The 18,978-nt window shown below is 39.2% G+C and overlaps 1 protein-coding gene across 13 annotated transcripts in view; it reads left to right on the top strand.

Moving 5' to 3' along the window:
• Positions 1-18,978, top strand: part of LOC129764977 (uncharacterized) — a 273,538-nt gene that overhangs the window by 228,841 nt on the left and 25,719 nt on the right. For all 13 annotated transcript variants that reach the window (XM_055764690.1, XM_055764686.1, XM_055764693.1 and 10 more), the window contains one exon: positions 4,757-4,950. In XM_055764690.1, coding sequence (XP_055620665.1) covers positions 4,757-4,950 — 194 coding nt within the window. The remainder of the gene's footprint in view (positions 1-4,756; positions 4,951-18,978) is intronic.

The following is an 18,978-nucleotide window of genomic DNA, read 5'->3' as shown; positions in this document are numbered from 1 at the left end:
CTTCCAACGCGAGCGGCATTCGCTTGATTTGACACTCGATGGTATTCGATACACCGCTACATAATTCGTCCAAATCTATCTTCGACAAATTGGTTTGTTTACAAGTTGTTGATGAAGAAACTATGAAATTGTTTCGTAAAATTCAAAATATTGCAGTTTGATAATGTTGATTTCAATCATTTTCATTTTACAGCCAGATATCAGTCAGGTGTATGACACGATTATCGCTATCTCACTCTACCTACCGTCACCGCCTATCTCACTATCCCTCTGCTGTAAAAGTTCATCATCGACATCACGATTGGCCTGATTCTCGAATACACTTCACGGTGGAAACAAAATAAACGGCACACCATTGAACTACGTTTTACGAGTTAGTGAAGTGTCGAGGATAATAATGAGTTTTCAGGCAGAATGAGTACTTTTCAAATAAAAATCATTAATGAAAATTAACTTCTTCGTATCAAACTGGTGTTCAATGTGAGTGTTTTCTTCATGTGGTATAATAATCTCATACAAAAATTTTATCTGAAGATAATTTGATCTTATAATGATGAGTTTTAGTGGGAAACTAATTTCGTATCCAGATGTCGACACCGTACCGTTGTCATCGCGGATACATTTCATTTAATTTCCACCGTGAAGTGTATTCGAGAATCAGACCCGATATGTCAGATGGAATTCGTGACGTCGACGTCTGGTGGCGACTTCAAGTTAGAGCCATAATTTGGGTCCCAAAATCGTTAGTGTAATCTCTACCAGATTAGAAGACACGGAGCCGGTTTTCAAATTTTAAAATTTGAATGAAAATTTTCACATTATGTTATTTAATTATTAGAAACACGTATTTCTGACCGACTGAGAATCAGCTATTCTTTGACGCTCCCCTAAACTAGTAAACGAAGCTCACTGCCGTCAACGCGGATCGCTGTTTTGAAGGAAAGAAATACTTCTGACGTGTGAGATGTTGGCACCAAAAACATGGCGGGTGCCATACGGCTGATATCAGTATAATTGCAACGGCAACAATTTCAATACTCGCATCGTCATCTAATTTCCAAACGTTTTTGGTGGTAAACAAAAATAATAAACATTCGATCCACATACTCGCCGATTGTTTGGACCGAATGCATTGGATCGAACATTCACTTCACCGTATAGCAGCATATTCGTCACAACGTTTGTCGATTCATTGAGTCAAATGTTTGAGTCCAACATCCGAGTTGGACGAACCGCGTAGGGCCCGCATAAGCGCAGCCTATTGGGCGACGGACCCAAGTTTTTCCGTCCGACCTGATGAGTTTTACCTTCGTCTCAACCAACCACAATCCGATCAACCGATCCAATCGAAGTGGTCTTTCGCGAACTTCAGTCGCGCCTTCAGATGCTTTGGCGTCAACATCGGAACCTGCCGGAGGCTTTTACCGCCTAGCCCCTGCTAAACCAGCCGCCGCTGAACTGTCCGGGAACTTCAGTTCGTTCCGGATCTGCATCAAGGCCTTGAAGGGATCTTTCTTGGCGATTCGCTTTATGGCAGAGTCATCCTTCGCGGTCGTTTTTCTTGGACGTCCAGTCGTTTCGGATTTTTTGCGGTCGTGGAGAGCATTAAACACGAAAGTTTTGGATCGACTCAAGTACTCTGTGATTTCGCGTTGGCTGTTGCCTACCTTGGACATTTTGCGGATGACAATCCGCTGTTTTTCCATGCAATTATGCACGCGACCCTTTTTTCGTTGACTGCAACTAGAATTCGTAAATTAATACCTTGCATACTTCTTGATTACATGATAAATACTAACCAGGATCCGAAAAACACAAAATGCCATCAATCAATTTTCTTCAAAAATCGGACGACACAACACTCGAAACAGCCGAAACAAGAAACTGGTCCTAAATTTAGTTGTTAAGTATGCTTGAAACGAATTTTTTAATGAAAGACTGTTGTTTTAACTACAGACGATATAAATTTCATCGAACTATGCAAATAAAGTATTATAAAGTGATTGAAGCACTGGATTGGATTATTTTTTATCGAAGTTTTATCATTTTCTTTTCTTGCTTGAGCAGTGGTCTAATTGTTTTGTCTGACTTGTAAATAAAAGAGAATCGTCGAATGAGTTGGTAAGCACGAATCTAGAGAACGAATCGTCAACTTTGAGCTGCCTTTATTTTGTTGTATTCGTCGCTGATCGTAGATAAATGCTGGAAAACGTTTGAAAAAAATTGAGGAAAAATGCGAAAATTATTAGTCCAAGTATTAGGCGTTCTTAGTCCAACTGAAATTCACGTTGACGGTATTGAACTTTGTGTTCCGTTGGTGTGAAGCGAAACTGGTAGGTAGATTATCTTACTTTGGAATTGCATCACATCACCGTAGGTTGTACACGGCACTGTACGAATGTAATCATCGCTAATTTATAGATCGATTTTTTTTTTCTTTAGTCTACTTTGCTCATTCGCCTCCAGCCTTGCTAAAGACCAATTAGAAGAACGAGCAATTAATATTCTTGAATGGTGAATAATCTATTTTGGGTGGAACAAAGCTCGCAGGGTCGACTAGTGCATATTAAAAAACAAACTATAATGGGTAGCGACCAGCACACGAACGCCTTTTTGACGTAGGACTACTTTTTAAGACTTAAGTCTTTAATTTCTATAAAGAAGGTCACTTTACGAAATTTTAAATGAGACTTGTAACGAAAGTTACAAACAGTGGTTATAGTTTTTGTTTCATGAAACGTTACGTTTTCTCTACGTGTCATATTGGGTAATATGAAACCGTCATAACATGTTCTTTTTCGAACAAAGCTAATCGATGCGTAGTACGATGTTTTCTACATCCGCCGAACGCAGGTACTTGCCAGATGGTAGAATCAATGAAACTGAGATGATCTTGGAAGATGGTTATACTCTAGTATTTCCTAATTTTCGAAAATAGAAATTTCATTTGTATGATGGCCAGGTTGATGTGCAATCGTTCTGCGCATCTGCATGTCATAGGTGACGAGCCAGCCAAATGAGTTGAAAGTCACTATAATACAGATAAAAAAAAAATCTGCATGTCATAATATAAAACTCGTTGTTTGATAATGTAGAGAGTTTTTCTATGAATTAACTAAACTAATTGTCTGATGTCCAACCAGTTTGAACAATCTGTTTAATTTACGTCTATTTTCGCCACCCCTATATAAATTTTAATATTAAATACTAAATTTATGAATCTCTAAACAATTGAATAAACTTATTTCAAAAAAAAATTATTTTGAACAATCACCACCCTACGTCAAGCTTTCGCTCATATCCGTGGACACAGACCATTATATTTCATATATGAAGGACGCAACAAAAATCCTTAGTTGGGGAACATTATCACACACATCGTGTTCTCCAGACCGGTTCCGTCATATTATAACCTTTTTGCTTCAATGAGACATGCATTTGCAGAGCAGCAATTCGCAGAATATGAAGATGTGGAAAATGGCTCGGTGAACGGTTTCCGTCGAAGCAAAAAAAAAGTTTCATTGGAAAAGAATACACAATTTGCTTGAGAGATGGGTGAAATGTATAAATTCAAACGAGGATTACTTCGTATAAAAATATTTCGAGGTTCTCCTGAAAGTTGAGGTTTTTTCTTCATAAAAAATCGACAATGAATATGATGAAGAAAGATGTATTCGAACTCTAGAGGCAATAAAATACACAAAACTTTTGTTTTTTGATAAGTTGGAATTAATTCCTTCAGGCTAAACAAACGTTTATTACTGTATGAATCGACCAACGAGAGTTTTTAAAACCCAAGATCTATAATAAAATATAAACTGTGAAAATATCCACATAAAGCCTCACCATTCAATTTGCGCTGAAACCCGTATTCTAACGCAAAGTATCGAAACAAACCCACAAACTCGGCAGTGCTGAACCTTTTCTCACGGTAATTTTTTCACGATGGTATTTCTGCAACAAAACAATGCGATAAAACAGATGGTGACACGTTTCACAACAGCAGCTTCCACCACCAAGGTTTCTAAATTCTGTCACACATTGGTATCCAAAGTTTCGAGAAGACATAATGCAGTTTTATTGGACAATAAAAAAAACGTAATATTCAATAACATATTTGTCGAAACGGGGAACCGCATCAATTTCTTGTTATTCCATATCCACCTACTCCTCTCTGTCTTTGTCGCATAATGCTATGCTATTTTCCGTACCGTCATTTGGGGCTACTTCGAGTACCGTTTTTTCCCCTTTGAGATATTATAGCTACCGTGCTAGTTGGTGGGTATATGCAAAATATTAACTGAATTCATAAATTTTGTACATGGAGCGATTGAAACTTTTTACGCAAACTTATACGATTGTTTGTTTTTATAAGTAGCCCTAGCATTTTGACATTTTTGAAAACATAGTTAGTTTAATAATTTTTTGGACAAGTTTCGATGGCTCAGAATTTTCTCTAAAAGTGAGCATTTTAAATCAATAAACATACTTTTATAGCAAAAATGCAACCGAAGCGAATTAATTCATACACTGATATTTAGACTTCCTTCGTTTAGGGATTTCATCAGATTGAACGCTTCCTCCTTCTCCTTTAGGAAACAAAAAATACGGTATCAAAAGTAGCTCCACACGACAGTACCTCTTTTTTGTGCATTTCCCAGTTGTTTTTCGTGTTGTTTTTTTTGCGATGCCGTAACACATAATAACACCCTGCTGTACCATCTTTACGTTTTTTTTTTCATTCCACTTCATCCAGGCGGTTGCTCGTATACACCCGAATATTACATCAACATCCGGACGGGCACTCACTATTTCCCCAAAGGACTGACAGGATGCACCGGGATAGGAGCCGCGGGTATTGTTGGCGGTGGATTCGAGAACGGCAACAAATTCAAATGCGGGCTGAACCGAATCGAAGAAAAGCACGTGGAGTTCGCCATAGAAGAGAAGGTGAGTGGATTGAAACTTTGTCTTCTACGAAAGTAGAAGTTGAATATCAAATGTATATCATCTTCGGTGAAATATATGTAGTTGTTTCCCATGACTAAACATATTCATCGAAAACGCATCTATCCACCGTTGATTCTGTACCACCGTAACACTGAACATACCAACACTTAGTGCATATAATTTTTCAACATAACTGATGCAGTGACCGGGTTTTATGTTTCCTGATTGAATTACAGAATCAAGGCGCCTCTATATATACCAGGTGAAACAATCATATGAAATGCACTTTCAGCCATATTTGAATTGCTGTCGGTATTGTTTACAAACAGCATTAGAAAACGCTGCCGGCGGCTCTCTACAAACTGCTACGACCAAGTGATTGCTAAGATGGCCGCCTTCTTGTAGCCAGCATAGAAAATCATGAGCATAGAAATCATAACCTAAAATTAAAAATTTAGTGCTCCGCGCGATTCTCCAACAGTGATTTTAATTGCAAATCGCCAAAAAAAACTTCCGGATGGGTATCCAAACATCGCTTGCCAAAGGAAACTATCCAAGTTAATTAAATATTAACATATATGACTCCAAACATTAAACAATACGTGAGCCCCCTAAGCGCGAGCGAGTTTTATGCCTTCTACGCTCAATTTGCATTGGTTGGAATAGGGTTGCCAGAGCCCCGGCTACGACGCTTATTCGAACGATGCCTACTATGTTCGGCTTTCGCGAATTTATGTGAAAAAGAAGGGATGATTTTGTAGAATTTCATTCTCATTTCCACATTTCCACATGTGAAAATGCAAAAATGGCGTATCCTAGCAACACCAAAACAAACAACTCCCGCTCCACAAACCATAATCCCCTTGATAGTTAACACTATGTTTTGATTTGAACCCACCTCGAATCTAGTACCGCACCACACATATTTAGGGCTCTTATTGAACCTTTGAATACCTACTTGTATAGGATGTTTTACAACAGGGCTTGAGCACAATAAAGCATTGTCGATTTGAATTTTCAAGTGGAAGGACGATTATCCGATCTTTCTTTCTTTCTTTCTTTGTTTTTAAGAGGCTTTAAACTTTGCAGTTCATTCGCCTCTAGTCCGATCTTTGTGAATTTCTGTAAGAAATCCGGACCTGCCTCAACACAATTTGGTGCCGTGACCAGGATCTACCTCCGCGCCGCCGTCAAAGGTGAAGCCGCTAAGCTCATTGAGTGTATTACGATCAGTTCCAATAATTATACACGCGCTTGGCAAACCCTTAAATCGCGCTATGCCAATGATTACCTGTTAAAAAAACGACATATACAAGCCTTGTTGGATTGCCCCAGTATGAGAAGGGAATCCGCAGAAGCTCTGCATAGTGTAGTTGACGAATATGACCGTCACATAAAAATTCTCCGTCAACTTGGTGAACCAATTGATCAGTGGAGCACTATACTTGAGCATTTATTATGCATGCGACTTGATAATGTCACCTTGAAAGCGTAGGAAGATTATGCTTCTACTATCGAAGCACAAAACTTCGCTCAACTTATGGAATTCCTTAACCGCAAAATAAGAGTACTCGAGTCAATGTCCGTCAACAATCAGTCGCAACAATGCACGAATTACAACACTCACCTATCCACTCCTAACCGACAGTCATTTCAACACATTACCTCACATGTGGTTGCCGAGAAACCAAAGAGGACGGGCTATGCCTGCAATCTGCAACATCCACTATTCAAGTGTGAGCGATTCCACAGAATGACTGTATCTGCCCGATTAAACTTAATCAACATCCATCACCTTTGCCACAATTGTTTCCGCAACGATCATTACGCCCGTAATTGCCCGTCCACCTACTCCTGCCGTCGTTGCCAAAGAGACATCATACAATGCTTCATCCTGAGTTCCAGTTCGCTGAACATCCACATCAAGATCAATCAACACCACCACCCCGAATCAGCACCAATGCATCCTGCGAACATAATGAACATCCAATCGTTCGAACGGCTACAACTTCTACCAATTACGCAGCGTTCCAATCCTGCAATCCATCTCCATCCACGAGTTGTAGTGTTTTGTTATCCACCGTCGTCCTGCAGATACAAGATTCCGATGGTAATTTTCATCCTGCTCGCGCGTTACTGGACAATGGTTCACAAACAAACATAATAAGCGAACGATTATGTCAATTACTACAGCTGAATCGTCATAATATAAATATTCCAGTACATGGAATTGATCAACGTTCATACAATGTGCGTCATTCAGTACGTATCAACATTCGCTCCAGAGTAAATCATTTTAGAATGGAGCTAGATTTTCTGGTAATGCCTCAAATAACAACCGACTTACCAGCTGTAACCACGCCTATTGACAGTTGGTGTCTTCCCAAGGATCTTTTCCTAGCCGATCCAAGTTTTAACAAAACAGGAGCTATTGATATAATACTTGGGGCTGAGCATTTCTTTACATATATAAATTCAGCGAATAGAATTAATCAAGATAAAAATTTATTGCTTATTGCGAGCGTTTTCGGTTGGATATTGAAAGGAAAATACGAAGCAGTGATTACGCTTCCTACTACCGTATGCAACGTCATCCTCAGCAAAAGTGGCCAGTTCCAACAACACAACGTAGGCATTCCGGCATTACAATGGGGAAGTATTTCATGGTGGCGGCCGTCCGAAGTTTCCGGAGTCGATCAAGCTGTTCCGGTGTATTTGAAAACATAACGCACAACCTCATCAGCATCTGCCTCTCCTACCCGGTCCTGACTTCACGCACATCCCATCGGACAACGATCTGTACAACCAGCAACAGTTTTAACTTCAATGGAGTATAGAATGTAGCTGCAAAAGGAAACAAATGATAATACTTATCTTGTCTGCACCTAGCATATCCAATTGTGTCATCAAATATTCGATTACAAAATTTAGCGCACTTTCCTAAGAAGAAAAACGGCAGCAGATAGAATTACTTTGCTCAATCTTTGTAAAACATAACAATTCAATTTATCTGAGCTGTTTCACAATACAACACCAATTGTAAACAAATGTGTTAGTGATTGAAATGAAATTCAGAGAATTTCAAGTGGCGGCCATGATAGGACGATTATCCGATCTTTGTGAATTTCTGTAAGAAATCCGGACCTGCCTCAACATTGATGGATTTTGTTGAATGTAATGGATTTTATTGAAGTGATTTTTTTTATTTTTTTTCCAAAATATATATTTTTATAAAGGCTCATATGGCGTTAGCCTCACGGGGCCGGGAGTTCAATACAATTTTTCTTATTATCTATGTTAGTAATATGTAACCGATTACTCGCGGTTGGCTCGAGGTTAGTATTACAAGTGTTTTCGTAATTGGGATGTTGCTGTCTCCAATGCTCTGTACGTGTGCCCGACACGGGATACTTCCTATTGGGATGCAGCTGACCATTAACCAGCAACGCCCCCCTAGTCTGTACCTCATATCTAGCGTGGTGCGTCTTTCTCGACTCGAGGAATCCAGGATAGAATGGTCACTAGCCGGCGCAATCATCAGTTCGTGTAGAGTTGTCATGAGCGGTACAACCTTTGGCTCTTGTTGAATGATCAGTGGACTGCACAACCTTTGGCCCGTGTGTCTGTAAAGAGTGTGTGTATGTATTGCCGCGACTAAGTAAAAGTTTATCGATCGGATAGGAGGGATATGAAACGGGGACACAACGAAGGAAACATCATTAAACGTGCTCTTAGTGCTCTAGAGAGCTGAGAGCGAGCAGCATGGAACCGGATACACGACCAGACAACATACTCGATGTCGTGGTAGCCATCGCCACAATCACAAAGAGTGTTTGCTGCGAGTCCAATGCGATAGAGATGCGCGTTTAGGTTGTAGTGATTGGACATAAGCCGAGATATCACGCGAATGAAATCACGACCTACATTCAATCCCTTGAACCATGCCCTCGTCGAGACCTTAGGGATAATCGTGTGTAACCAACGACCGAACTCATCTCCATTCCACATGCGCTGCCAACTTACGAGCGTATACTGACGAGGAATGTGGAAAAATTCATTATAAGCAATTAGCCTTTCAAAAAGAGTGCCTTCTAAAGCGCCCACCTTAACTAACGAGTCCGCTTTCTCATTCCCCGGAATCGAGCAATGAGAGGGAACCCATGCTAAGGTAATCTTGAATAATGTTTCGACCAAAACACTCAATAGTTGTCTTATTCTTGTTAGGAAATAAGATGAGCGTTTATCAACCTTCATTGAGCGGATTGCCTCTAATGAGCTGAGACTGTCTGAAAAAATAAAATAGTGGTCGATGGGCAATGTTTCAATGATCCCCAGTGCGTAGTATATCGCACCCAGTTCAGCAACATACACGGAACAAGGATCTTTGAGTTTGAAAGAGGCACTGGAATTTTCATTGAAGATGCCAAAGCCAGTGGACCCGTTTATGAATGAACCGTCAGTAAAGAACATTTTATCAGATCTAACTATGCCCCCATATTCTGCCGAAAATATCGGCGGAATAGAATCTGAGCGTAGATGATCTGGGATTCCATGGATTTTTTGTCGCAAGGACAGATCAAAAATGACAGAGGAATTGCAAAAGTATGGGAAGCAATCTTGGTTGGAGATGGCTGGTGAAGGGTGCACGTCGTGGGTAAGGTACTCATGGTATAAAGACATAAAACTTGACTGAGGAATCTGTTGGAGTAGATTTTCGAAGTTATCAATCACCAATGGATTCATGATCTTGCAACGGATGAGAAATCTGTAGGATAATTCTGTGAACCGAAGAGTAAGCGGGGGTACTCCTGCCAAAACTTCGAGACTCATCGTATGTGTCAAATGCAAACACCCCATGGCTATACGCAGGCAACGATATTGTATTCTCTCCAGCTTGAGAATATGAATCCTGGCAGTTGATCGGAAGCAAAAACTGCCATATTCTAACACTGATAATATCGTTGTTTTGTACAACTGGATGAGGTCTCCTGGATGGGCACCCCACCATGTTCCGGTAATTGTTTGGAGAAAATTGATTCTTTGCTGGCATTTCTGTTTCAAATACGCAATGTGTCTCCCCCAGGTACACTTAGAATCAAAATATACACCCAGGTATTTGAAAAACATAGAGTGTTGGATCGTTTTGCCGGATAGGTGAAGCTGGAATTGGGCGGGTTCGTGCTTCCTAGAAAAAACGACCATTTCGGTTTTCTCCGTAGAGAATTCCCAGCTTGAGAGCCCACGTGAACAGATTGTTCAGGGTATCTTGCAAGGATTTTTGCAGAACGGCGGGATTAGTACCCGTGATGGAAATAACTCCATCGTCTGCAAGTTGTCTCAGCGTGCAGTCTCTAGTTAGACAATCATCTATATCATTGACGTAAAAACTGTACAAGAGGGGGCTTAGGCAGGAGTCTTGTGGTAGGCCCATAAAACTGTATCGAGAAGATTTCAAGCTGCCATGATTGAAAAACATGTGCCTTACTGACAGTAAATTGTACAGGAAATTATTCAGAATTGGTGAAAGTCCACGATTATGAAGTTTCTCTGAGAGAATTTCCATGGAAACTGAATCAACACGTTTCTTTTGAGCTTGAAGTGCGCTTTCGTAAATCAAACTCGATATAAAATTATACTCTTCGAGTGGAGGAAGTTCATGCATTGAAACAAGTGCTTCAGATATTATTTCTGCAAATTTTCTCCAGTCAATATTTTTCGTGAGGTCATACGCAATATCGACTGACTCACGAGAACCTGATTCATTGGCTATCGATAAAATTATTGGCAGGTGGTCACTACCGTGGGGATCTTGGATTACCTTCCACGTGCAATCCAGGGATAACGAAGAAGAGCAAAGTGATATGTCTAGCATGCTTGCCCGTGCAGGAGGGTTGGCTATTCTAGTTGCTTCCCCAGTATTCAAAACTGTCAATTTGAAGTTGTCACACAGATCATAAATCAAAGTGGCACGGTTGTCATCGTAGAATGAACCCCATGCTGTTCCATGGGAGTTGAGGTCACCTAAGATTAGCCGCGGCTCCGGCAGTGCCTCGATGATATCAAAAAACTGATGGCGGCCAACCATAGTTCTTGGAGGAATATATATCGAGGCAATGCAGAGGTCTTTGCCATTGATTAGTGTCTGGCAAGCGACAACTTCAATGCCTGTCATCGATGGGAGAGTGACTCTATAGAAGGAGTGGCATTTTTTGATCCCCAATAGTACGCCACCAAACGAGTCATTTCGATCGAGGCGAATAATGTTGAAATCGTGGAAATTCAGTTCATCGGCTGAAGAAAGCAATGTTTCACAGAGGGAAAATACATCACAGTTAGAACTATGAATTAAAAATTTAAATTGATCTAGTTTAGGGATGATGCTTCTGCAATTCCACTGTATTACAGTGGTCAAATCCTTGACCTCTTGCACTGAATCAGGCATCGAGGGAAATGAACGCTGCTAAAAAACCACATTTTTCTTTCAAAAATGTTCTCACAATCGGAAGCAAACATAATACTATGCTTTTAAGAGGGTCATTTATATTTAAAGCAGTTAAAATATTGTCCACCAGGTCAGAAAGCGCAAGCAAGCCAGATTGTGGCTGTTGCCTCGACCGCGAAAAAGGAACAGACGTGTTGGGCTCTGCTCCGGGAAGTGCTGAGGACCCCTGGTGCGTAGAAGAACCGCTTAAACCAGGAGGTACTTGCTTCGGTCTATTCTCAACACGTTCGATACGAGGTTTCATTACAACTTGGGAAGTTTCGGTCTTCTTTCTGGGGAGTGATGGAAAAGAAGTAATTTTTCTTTTCCTAATGGCACCCTGCGATGTACCGGAACTTCCTGCATTGGGAGCGTCTGCAACAGGCTCGTCGTTCTGCAGAATGGAGTAGGGATTGTCTTGAGTCGTTGAGGCGGAACTCTTAAGCATTTCTGCATAAGTCCGCTTGGAACGTTCCTTTAAGGAACGCATGAGTTTTTTCCCTCGTTGTATGTACACCGGGCATTGAGAAAGATCATGGGGGGCCCGTCGCAATGAAGACACTTGCGCTCTTTTGCGCAAGAAGTCCCATCATGACTCTCTCCACAATCTGCGCAACGTTGTTTATTGCAACAATAGGCGGCCGTGTGACCGAGTTGCATACATTTGTTGCATTTCATTACCCGGGGTACAAACAACCGAACAGGTAAACGAAAAGCACCTATTGCAACGTAGTTTGGAAGAGCGGAACCCTCAAATGTCACTCGAAAAGAGTTTGTGCGATTGAGAACTCGTTTGTCATTTTTAAGTGACACAGACTTCAGTCGATCGCATTCAAGAATCTTCACACTTTTAAGTGAGGAATTCTTGAAGCGACCGACACCATCGAGTATCTCTTTTCGAGTCAAACCCTTTTCGTTTATTACACCGTCTATTTCAACGTTGCAACAGGGTACGTATACGCGATACTCAATCGCAAAGAGATCACAGCGCGTTATTGCATTCGCTTGGGTCCTGCAAGAGACGACAACTCGTAATTTGTCTGGCCCCATCCGAGTAATTTCAGTAACTTTGGAAAATTTCTGCGTTAGTTCTTTTGAGATGCGAATGACATTAAGAGGTTTTGATTTTCGTCTAAAGTATACAATGAATGGACCTTTGAATCCCTCCGGGTATTCCTTTAGACGAAAATCATGTTTTTCGTCAATTTCCTCATCTTCAGAACTTTCTACTTCATACACAGAATTTTCCTCCTCAACGTCTGCTTCATCCTCCCACCTCCTGAAAGGGTCAGCATCAGAAACATTCAATGACGTGGATGGGGGATCTTCCCCACCCTCATTTGTCGCGATCGAGAAGCCGATCAGAACGGTCGTTTTTCCGGAAGGGTGCCCGATTAAAGTGAGAGTAAATTTCAAATTCTATTAAAAAACTTAAAACACGAACAAAAGACAACATGGCCGTCAGTCAAAGGAATCTGCGAGAAAGAACATTTGTTATAAACTTTTCCGAAGCCATGAAGAAGCCAAAGATCGAAACGGTAACGGATTATATGTTCAAAGTACTGAATATTCCAACCGAACGACTAAAATCAGTGCAAGCAAACTTATCACGTGGTATAACATATGTTGAGGTAGATACGGAAGAGTATGCTCTAGAAGTGGTTGAGAAAAATGATCGTAAACACGAGGTCAAGTACAACGATTACAAGTTCGTGGTACCTCTACACATGGAAGATGGATCAACACAAGTTCGAGTACACGACTTACCACCGCAAATGGACAATGAAACGATTAAAAACGAGATGACACGATATGGTGAGGTCTTGGCGATCAAGGAAGAGTTTTGGGAGGCTCCATCGTTGTTGAAAGGCATAAAGAATGGCATTAGAGCAATTCGCATCAGGATCCATGATCAGATACCATCGTACGTGAACATTGCTGGCCATTTCACACTGATCACGCATAAGAACCAGATTATCACGTGTCGCCATTGCTGCAAGCCAGTACACATTGGGATGAGCTGTGCGGAGGCGGGGCAGGTGATAAAGAACAGAACGAGCGTAAATACTCGAATGAGCAGACCCACTTCGTCGTACGCCGGACAACTTCGTCCAGTAGATACAAGAGACAATCGTGATACGCGAGAAGAGAACTCAACACAGGGGAGCAGCGTGGTACTCGGACAGATGACAAATTTGAATGAGTTAAACAAGCAGCAACGATTGATTGAGACGAGTAAGAAGATGGATTCTGCTGCTCTGAATACGAAGAGTTTTCCGACAAACTCTAGTAAGAAAGAGACAGAGGAGGCTGTTTTTAAGATTCCTGATGGAGCAGTAGCTGTAAAAACACAGAATGGGTTCTCTGAGCTGATGGAACGTGGTGAAGAGGATGGTTTCCTTTCTGACTCATCGTCGTGCAGTTTGAATAACCGTAAGCGACAACGTCGGAATCAAATTTAGAAAACCATTCAAGTGTAAGTAATGGGAAATATTGTCGACATTACCTATGCGATCGCAACATTGAACGTAAATGGAATTTCCAATATGACAAAGATTGATTCATTGAGAACATTTATAAGGTTGATGGAACTAGATATTATATGTTTTCAAGAGGTTGAGGGGGAACATTTTGAGATGTTCGGATATGATTTAATTTATAATATTGATCATTGTAAGAAGGGAACAGCTATGGCCATTAGATCAACCATAAAGTATGACCTGGTAGAAAAGAGTCTAGACACACGAGTGATTAAGATAAGAGTGAATGAAAAAATAACTCTTTGCAATATTTATGCTCCTTCGGGATCGCACAGAAGAACGGAGAGGGAATCTTTTTTCTCTGAGACTGTTCCATATTATTTGCGAAATATTTCAGAATGTACAATACTGGGAGGAGACTTCAACTGTATTTTGAATTCTTGTGACAGTTCAAATGAGCATTGCGCAAACTTTAGTACTAATTTGAGGTCATTAACACAGAACTTGAGACTGCAAGATACATGGAATGTCATTAACCCGTCGAGAACGGAATTTTCATTCATACGAGCTGGATTTGGATCTAGAATTGATCGTATTTATGTTTCGAACGATCTTAAAACGAAAATTGTTGGTGCACGATTCAACGAGGTTTCATTCTCAGACCATAAAGCGTATATTTTGAGGCTAAAGCTACCTAGATTGGGTGGGATATTGGGTAGAGGAGTTTGGAAGTATAAATCAATGATAACAAAGTTAAAGAACAGTTTAGAATGAAATGGCGGTATTGGGTGTCTCAAAGGCGTTATTACCGAACATGGATAATTTGGTGGATTGAGTACGCAAAACCTAAAATTGTTTCTTTTTTAAAATGGAAGACTAAACTAGCGAATAACATTTTTTATGATTCGATGAGAATATGGTATGGGGCTTTGAAAAGAGCTCATGAAGAATATTTGATCAATTCAAATAAAATCGCTGAAATAAATCGGATAAAAGGTATCATGTTGAAATTACAAAGAAATCATTCTTTGACAAAGGTAAAAGAAAATGAAGTTTATCTGTCAGGAGAACCAGCTTCTGTGTTTTACGTGTATGATAGAGTTAAGAAATTCAATGAAAGAATTATTAAAAGTTTGGAAATTGATGGACAAAAATCAACAAACCATACGGAAATTGTTGGCCACATAGTAGATTTTTACAAGAATGCTTTCACTTCGGAGAGAAATGGGAAAAGTAATGATTTTGTCCCGAATTTAACTATACCTGAAAACTGTGTCGAAAATGACGGAATGATGGAAAGAATCGAAGAAGATTTTATTTATACGTTAATAAAAACTGCGAACTCGAAAAAATCACCTGGAATGGATGGTTTAACCAAAGATTTTTATCTGGATTTTTGGGATATTGTTAAGACGGAGTTTACTGAAGTGATTAATGATATTGTAGCAGGAAATGTTCATAAAAAGTTTTTCGATGGGATGATTGTTCTAATAAAGAAGAGCAATCATTCAGAGTCCATTTCCCAGTTTAGACCAATTACCTTGCTAAATTTTGATTACAAAGTTCTTTCGAGAGCTTTGAAATATCGTTTGGAGAAATTAGTAAAATATGTAATTTCTCCAAATCAAAAATGCGCTAATAAACAACACAATATATTTGATGCTACGTGTGCACTGCGTGATAAAATTGTAGAATTCAAAACAAAGAAAAAGAAGGGTTACATGGTCTCTTTTGATTTAGAACGGGCGTTTGATAGAGTGGAAGATTCTTTTTTAATCGGCACTATGAGAAATATGGAAATAAATGAAAGATTTGTCAATCTGATTGGATTGATGAGACAAATGTCATTTTCTAAAATATTGATCAACGGAAGATTGAGTAATGAAATTCAGATTAGAAGATCAGTGAGACAAGGTGATCCATTGTCCATGCACTTGTTCGTGTTGTATTTGGAGCCCCTTATTCAGCATTTGAATCGAGTTTGTACCAGTGAAATGGATCTTTTAAGTGTTTATGCAGATGATATTTGCATAGTAGTGGAGGATGTACAAAAGTTAGACGAAATAAAAGAAATTTTCGAAAGATATGGTATTGTATCAGGAGCCCGTCTTAATATACTGAAAACTGAATGTATGATTGTAGGAGAAGAAAATGGCGATTCACAGCAGCCACGATGGCTAACCGTGCAACGAAATATGAAAGTTCTTGGTGTTTTTTATAGTAATGATTTCAAAATCATGATTGAAACAAACTGGACTCATGTTACTAATAGCTTTTCTCGATTGATATGGTTGCACAAGATGCGTAATTTAAATAAAATTCAAAAGGTAATTTTCCTAAACAGTTTCGCTTTATCCAAAGTGTGGTACATAGGATCTATTTTAAATTTACCAAACAAATTTGCAGCAAAAATAAAATCACTCATTGGTAGCTTTATTTGGAAAAATTTTGAGCAAAGGGTTAGTTATATGCAACTAATTCTGCCTAAAAATAAAGGTGGGTTTGCGCTACATGATGTGGAAATGAAATGCAAATCATTTTTGGTTAACAGATTCAAAAGAACACAAATAAACCGTTACATTCATGACACGATTATAGACAACTTTAATGGTTCAAATACAGCTTCCAGTATTCCCAATGAATACGATTACCTTAAAAAAATTAACCATGAATTAAGAATGTTGCCATCTCAAGTTCTTGACCATATGACCTCAAATGTATTATACAGTTACTACATAGAAAAAGTAAATACACCAGAAATAGAGAAAAAATATAGACAATATAATTGGAGAACAATATGGAGAAATATGAGGAGCAAAAATCTTACGTCGGATGAGCTCTCCTCTTTATATCTTTTTATTAATGAAAAAATACCAAATAAGGAGCAGTTTCATAGACAGGGAAGAGTACCTCAGCCGTTCTGTTCATTCTGCATCGGAGTAGTGGAGGATTTATGTCACAAAGTTAAGGATTGTCAATTTAATGCAGGTTTATGGCGATATATGATGCAAAGGCTAAATGACTGTAATATTAGAACAGAGAGATTGAATTTTAATAGTCTGAAATTTCCAACACTTGTGAATTATAATAGAATAGAAAAAAGAAAAATCGTAGAGGTTTTTGGAAAATACGTGCATTACATTGTGACAACTGCTCCAGGCGACAGAAATGTAAATGATCTAGCTTTAGTACTAGAATAAGTTTTGGAATAATAAAATTGTGCATTGTGATAGATGCATATAAAAAAAAAAAAATAATAATGAATTAGTCACCTGTTCGATGTGAACAGTGTAGAATAAAACATTGCATTGAAGTGATGATGTTGCTTCACCTGTTATACATTGATTAAACGCCTTGTATAGAATATAGCTTGATTCAAATTTGGACACAATAATTTTCCTTTATGACGACCAAGTAGTCAATTAAGGTTTCAAATTTATTCGAACAAATTACATTTAGTGAATCTAAATATCCACTGTTTCATTTGACTTATATATTTTTTACTAAAATGCAATTGAGGAAAATAAATTTCTACAACAAAAAATAACTGAAATATAAAATGCTAAATACAGGCAAACCTCTTTTTAACGAGAGATGAGAAAAGTAGGCAAAAAAAATCTCACAAAAAACATTGTACAAAACATCAGCAGTGGCTTAAAAACAAGGGTTCGCTACACAATATGAAAAAAAAACTTTCTTTTCGCGGTAGATAGGAACCGCATAAAAAAAGTTCCCCTAAGAAAATAATTCAAATCCTAATGATTCCGTTCGTAAGAACCGTTCGATTTTCTTTTGCTTTTCTGCTGTACATTGTGACATGTTGCATTTTCATTTCGCGTGGCTGTGCTTGTTGCTGTATGTCGGAACTTGTTGCTATTGGAAATCATGTCATTGCCAACATATTTCATTTAACGCAAGGATGGGAATGAGGATGGGAGTGGGAAACTTAGATACCAACTTGTTGTTTTCGCACTGTCAGTTGTAAACTAACTACAATTTTTTATTTGAAATAAATGTTATCGTAATGGTTCACGATCATGAAAAAGTGGAACGTGAACTTCAATTATAGGATTTAAAAAAAATGAAATATACGTTATGTTCTTTGTTTTCATTTCAATAAGCGGCATGCTCACTCGCATAGATCATAAGATTAACCTTTTTTTCGCTTCAATGACCGCCTATTTACACGTTAAAACAAACAAAACGAATCATGAGACTGGTATTTGGCTGACACAGTACAGTAAAGCCTGGTTTTGTGCGCCGTTTTTATGTGCGATTTTTTGTGAATTTTTTTATGAAACGCACAAAAAAACGAAAAGGCAACATTTCTCAACATTAAGAAAGAAAACAAATGAAAACGAGCTTGATGACGAATGGAATCATTAGAATTTGAAACTTTTCTTATGAGGTCCCTATCCACCGCATAAAAAAGGCAAATATTATTGAATTTATGGTGAATAGTAGATCGTGTGGTATACTAATAACACCTTCTTCCTCAAGCGATTCCGACAGATCACCTGATATTCGTACACTACACCGCACACCGTTCATCACTGCCTGAATCAATCTTGTGATTCATCTTAGCTGTCGTCGGTCGATTGTATCATATGCGGTTTTCAAGTCGACGAAGATGATGATACCGCCGGGACTTTTGGAGGATCTGCCGCAGTGTAAAAATCTGTTCAGTCGTCGAGCAACCGGGCATTAATCTAGCCTGATAACTCCTCAAAAATCTACTTACTAATTGCGATAGACGGTCTCCAGATCCTGACTATCAATCAGTGCATACACTCTATAAGTTTTCCCGAACTTCCCTCGGAAGACTTCCGCGGCGAGGTCATCCTTACAATCTACTTTGTGGCTTTTTTGCTGATCACTTTGGCATCGCTTCATCCATTGTACCACCACACATCGTCGTTGTTCACTGCACCGATGTATTCCTCTTCAACGCCGTCTCGATCTCCTATCTGCATGTTATGCAGGGGTTCTTCGAATTGCAGCCTCTGCTTTCCGATCACCACGCACCCGTTCGTCAAGATATCTCCTTTGTTTCTGCAAATTTTGGCC

The sequence above is a fragment of the Toxorhynchites rutilus genome, chromosome 2 (assembly GCF_029784135.1).
Source record: "Toxorhynchites rutilus septentrionalis strain SRP chromosome 2, ASM2978413v1, whole genome shotgun sequence".
Classification (NCBI taxonomy): domain Eukaryota; kingdom Metazoa; phylum Arthropoda; class Insecta; order Diptera; family Culicidae; genus Toxorhynchites; species Toxorhynchites rutilus.
This window is presented reverse-complemented; position numbering and strand designations above follow the sequence as displayed.